This window comes from Vigna angularis, chromosome 10, assembly GCF_016808095.1.
Source record: "Vigna angularis cultivar LongXiaoDou No.4 chromosome 10, ASM1680809v1, whole genome shotgun sequence".
NCBI lineage: Eukaryota > Viridiplantae > Streptophyta > Magnoliopsida > Fabales > Fabaceae > Vigna > Vigna angularis.
The window spans coordinates 12106018-12111119 of NC_068979.1; the positions used below are offsets into that span (position 1 = coordinate 12106018).

At 42.1% G+C, this 5102-nt stretch overlaps 1 protein-coding gene across 5 annotated transcripts; it reads right to left on the reverse strand.

Moving 5' to 3' along the window:
- Positions 1-4885, reverse strand: LOC108335890 (cellulose synthase-like protein D3). Of its 5 annotated transcripts, none has more exons than XM_017572089.2 (5): positions 4665-4885; positions 4352-4460; positions 3337-4141; positions 2132-2939; positions 1-1909 (listed from the first exon to the last, which is right to left on the reverse strand). In XM_017572089.2, exons 3-5 carry the CDS (start codon positions 4116-4118, stop codon positions 155-157), a joined length of 3345 nt encoding a protein of 1114 aa, XP_017427578.1. In that variant the 5' UTR covers positions 4119-4141; positions 4352-4460; positions 4665-4885; the 3' UTR covers positions 1-154. The 5 variants fall into 5 exon arrangements, with proteins under 5 accessions (XP_017427578.1, XP_052725403.1, XP_017427576.1 ...); XM_052869443.1 differs by having other exon boundaries at positions 4352-4463; XM_017572087.2 differs by having other exon boundaries at positions 4582-4885.
- Positions 4886-5102: the final 217 nt, after the last annotated feature.

Genomic DNA, 5102 nt, shown 5'->3' on the forward strand with positions numbered 1-5102 from the left:
TGAAAAAAAAAATGTATGATTCATTCCTTCTTGTATGATGAACAAAAGAGAAGCAATAGCTTGTCTAACAATGAATGGTAACTACAAAATCTGATGAACAGCAAGGCCAGTTTGAATTAATTACAAGTGCTACATGAAAAGTGTGCACTAGAAATCAAGGGAATTGGAATGACCCTCCAATTTGAGTGCTACCAGAGGGAGGATCAATGGCAACCCAAAGGAGTGAGATAGTGATTGATATTAGACCTGACCATACAAACACAATGGTTGGTGTCCTACCCCTTCTACCCATTAGCCCTTTTGCAAAGGGATACAAATGAGCCAAAACCCAAAAGCTGAAAAACACACCTCCAAGCAAACTGCTCCATTCACGATCCTCACTGTATATTGTTCTGCTAACTGCAACAGCAATGGCTATCAGATTAACCATCATGATTGTGATTGGTGGTATCATAAGAGATGACCACTTGAGGACATAGAGATCAGCGTATTCGTCATTTTCGTCATCACCGGCAGACTTTGATGTCAAAGTGAATGAAATCTCAATGCCAGCCATCACCTTCAGCAGACCCTGAAGCACAGCAGCAAGATGAGCACTGGTGCCTCCAATCAACCAGAACTGTTCATTCCTCCACCACTCTTCGAGCGCAATGCCAGACCACTTGATTTCCAGAACAGCAAGGATGACAAGGGACAAGGTTATCCCCAAGAGATAAACTAGGAAGTTTACTTGAAGGCTTTGAACAATGAACTGGTTAGTGAAAAGTGAAAGGGCAGGAAGGAAGCAATACACAATAAGGAAGATGGAAGTGAAAGGGTATATTCCAACATTGAGGTAAGCAATCCGCTGCAGAAATTTCAATCTAGAGCTTGCCAAAAGAGCATTGTTGCGTGAAAAGAAGATCTCAACCGAGCCTGTTGCCCACCGAAGAACCTGGTGAAGCCTGTCTGTGAGATTGATTGGAGCAGTGCCACGGAATGCATCTCTTTTTGTCACACAATATATAGACCTCCATCCTCTATTGTGCATTCTGTAACCTGTCACAACATCTTCAGTAACTGACCCGTAAATCCATCCAATTCTAATGCCCCATTCAGTCTTGTCCTCATACCAGCACGAGATCACATTGATGGCCTCAGCAACAGTAGCAGCATCAAGAGGATCCCGAGGGAGTGTTAGAGCACCAGGTGGACGACCATATTTGATGGATGAATGATCAGCAAGGGGCAGCCCTTGGAACTCAGCCACCCTGATTGAATCAACAAGAAGACTGGAGTTGCCAAATTTCTTGGGAACAAGAGCAGTGACCATTTCTTCATCCTCAATGTCATTATTCCTCAATGACTGTTCCTCAGCACCAGCTTCAGAGACAGATGCCACTGTTGAAGATTTCTTATTCTTTCTACCAAACCAACCAGTCTCTTCCTTGATCCGGGGTGGATCAAAGCCATAGAGAGCAGTTCTTCGAAATAGGCACCCTGTGCCAACATACACGGGACCCTGAATTCCATCAAGAGCACGCATATTGACATCAAAGAAGACAGTGTTGTGATTGGCATAGCGATCATTGGGGTCTATCCCTTCAAACCTTTGAGGAAATTGGACATAGCAGAGCCTGTCTCCACCACGGTCCATCATGAAGCACATTCCTTCTCTCAAGGCCTGAGAGTTATATATGTAATGGTCACAGTCAAGATTGAGAATGAAAGGGCCATTGGACATTACGGCTGAGGCTCGAACTAAGGCATTCATGGCCCCAGCCTTTTTGTTGTGATCATAACCGGGTCGTTTTTCACGAGAAACATAGACAAGCATAGGAAGACGAATATCAACTTCAGTTAAATCCAAGGCATTTGAATCTGATGCTGTGCCAGTCAGTGGTTCATCACTTGGGGGTTTTAACATCACCTACATTTGAGAGAGGGCATATGATATGATCATTACAATCAATGTTTTACAAGAAAATATGTTACTTTGAAGTACAAATGAATAACAAGGAATGCATTAGGCTAATGGATGATGAGAGTTTTAACCACTGAGGACCTGAAGCTTGGTATTACAGCTAAGAAAACCGAGATGCAAAATATTGAATACTAATGAATAATGAATCTCGTAAAGATTGATAATTACCTGTATGATACTGGCATGATCACCCCTGGAATGCTCTGGTGCAGCATTTGTCCAAGTCCCAGGCCAGTGAGTACCATCAGCCATCCATGTAGCTTTAGGAATTTTCAAATTCTCCATCGGTTCTTCATTTCCATTCTCTCTCCGTTTCCTCATGGCTTTAATTTCTTGACTAGCATTATAAGCATCAGAGCGCCGCCTGATTGAATCAGGAAGGCCATTAATCCGAACCTTGAACTCATCATACTCACGCTTTACTCGTCTGCGGTCCCTCACAAAGTCAGAGCGTACTTTGTTCTTGTAAGGGTCTCTCTTGAGATTAAAATAAGATTCTGGGTTCCTGGGTTCAATGTCATGCTTCCGGCAAAAAGGAACCCACAAGTTGGCAAAACTTGCAGCCTCTGCCATGGCCTCAAAAGTTAGGAGCGCACCACCATCATCAGAGACATAGCATGAGAGTTTCTCAACAGGATAATCAGCAGCTAGAATGGAAAGAATGGTATTGGCAGTAACAAGTGGTGGTTCTTTTTCTGGATCAGCAGTTGACACAAACATGTCTATTCCCGGAAGATCAGACTTCCCAGTGGGATTGGTGGGATTAGGTGTTTCAAACTTCTCTTTCAAAACATCAAGATCAGCAACACGATTTACGGGGAAGAGCTTAGGAAACTGGTCAAGCACCCAGGAGAAGGCAAACCAGATTTCACAGACCACTGACATGCCCCACAGCCAGATTGCATCATCATTGGGGTTTTGGACCCTCCACTTTAGAAAGAAAACTAGAATCACTAGCCGAACAAATATCATGAGCCTGAAACTCAAAATAGCAAGTTAACTTTAGATTAGTTATAATTAACACGTTGATTCAGATACTACTACAATATATAAAGTAGATAGAACATATATCACAGTAGTCAACACCAGAAGAGCAAGGCAAATCATATTAATAGTAACAATAACAAGCAAAGCACGTTTTTGTAACACATGATAGTTTCACCAATTAACTGTCTTACTTCTAAAAAATAGATGTATACGAAGTATACTAATTCCTCAAAAAGAGAAAACTGAATCAAATTGAATACAAGATGATGGAGATTCCAATATTACATTGAGCCAACAATGAGAAAATCCAACCTCACAAAAATGCATGTCCACTAGCATGCAAAAAAAGCAGGGTAAAAGAAATTAAGAGGAAAAGAGAGTCATACCGATAAGGACTGAGAATTGCAGCAGAGATACTCAACTTCCGGGTCAAGGGCTTCCACTGCTTTTCATTGAATACGTTAGGATCACCCCCCATCCAATCAGAAGCAGAACTGGCATCAGGTTCAGATTCCTTAGGCCACATAGCATTCCCATATCCATAACTCCCCTTGCTTTCAAACAGCCACTGTGCATGATCAAACTCATTAGTCTGACTCCTCGTCAACGTTCCTGATTTCATCAACGACAACCTCCTCTCCATCTTATTAACCCCAGCACCAGGAGGCAAAGGCAGTGTATGTGATTTCACCTCAGGCTCATTGTAAGGCTCCTTGCAACCAGGGCAGATCCCCTCACCAGCCCTCAAAGCATCTCTATAACAATCCCTACAAATCTTGTAACCGCACTCACAAGGGACTACATCCAACCCTCGTTCGTCAGTCATGACCTTTCCATCACACCCAGGCACTGCGCAAGCGGACCCTTTTGCACCAGCCATCTGGGGGTGGCTGGATTCGGACTCAATCACCTTGTCCTTCAAATGGGCACGTGTGAGCTGGTTAAAACCACCGGTGAACAGAGAACTAGAAGCGTATTGATCCTCCGCTCTCCGAGAACTCGACCTCTCCAGAGAAATCTCCATAGGCTGGTTATCAGGCGTTGGAGGAATGTGAACCGTGTAGGTAGCAAGGCCAACACTCCCATTCTCACCCTCCTGATCCAAATCATTGCTCAGCTGCGTGATATTCCGAACCATGGAGGATCCATGCTTGAATTTAGAAGCCATGGCAATGAACAACACTACAGCACCTGTAATTCAACACCCCCACACACTACTTCATTTTATATAAAAGATGAAACTTTAGAATTATTCAAAAATAACAACAAATTCAAACACGAAAAAAAATTAATAAAGAATCAAACCCCGGTGAGAAACTCTGTGTATGTCAAGTGGCGAGAGGGAACACAAGAATTATAAAGAATTGCAATGCGAAAGAAAGTTTCTTTTAAATGTCTTACCAACTCAAAGACAATAACAACCAAGCGCGTGTCTGACGCCGTCAAGTGTCAACCTCTCCCAACAGAGGGAGCAAACAGGACTGAGTCCAATACAGATAAGGATTTTAACCTACTAAACAACGAACGTCACAAAACCAATCCAGTTAATAATTCCAACACAGAGAGACAGAGCATAACAGATCAAATCGTCGTCCACATTTAAATTAAATAAATCAATGCCGGCCGGCAACCTTAAACTGTACTTGATCCAAATTTCAGAGTTGGTTTTGGAAGTTTGGTGAGGAAACAATAAAAGAGTGTTTGGTGCTTTTACCGATTGACGACAGCTTTTACGGCGGGGAAAAGGAAAGGGAGAGAAAGAGAAGAAGGATATGGTATAAAGTCATACGATGTTCCAACAATGTGCCAATGATCTCGGCATCTGAGACGACAAAAGAATTTGCAAGTAAATTAGCGTGATCCTGATGGTGATCTTTTATTACTGCCGAGAGCTTCTTTCGGGAACTACGAAGTGTCTGATTATACGAAATCGATTTTTGTTTTTAATCCAAACGCTTTCTACGCGGAAGGATCGATTTTCTACTGCGCCGAACTTTACGTGTTCTCTCTTTCTGCTGCATTGCAGTGTCACAATGTTTTTTAACACTCTTAACTTTTCTAATATAATTACTTTAAGGAAAGATAAAAATTAATTAATTCTCATAAAAAAATTATTTAAACAACATTTTATTTTACGGTTACTGAATACATT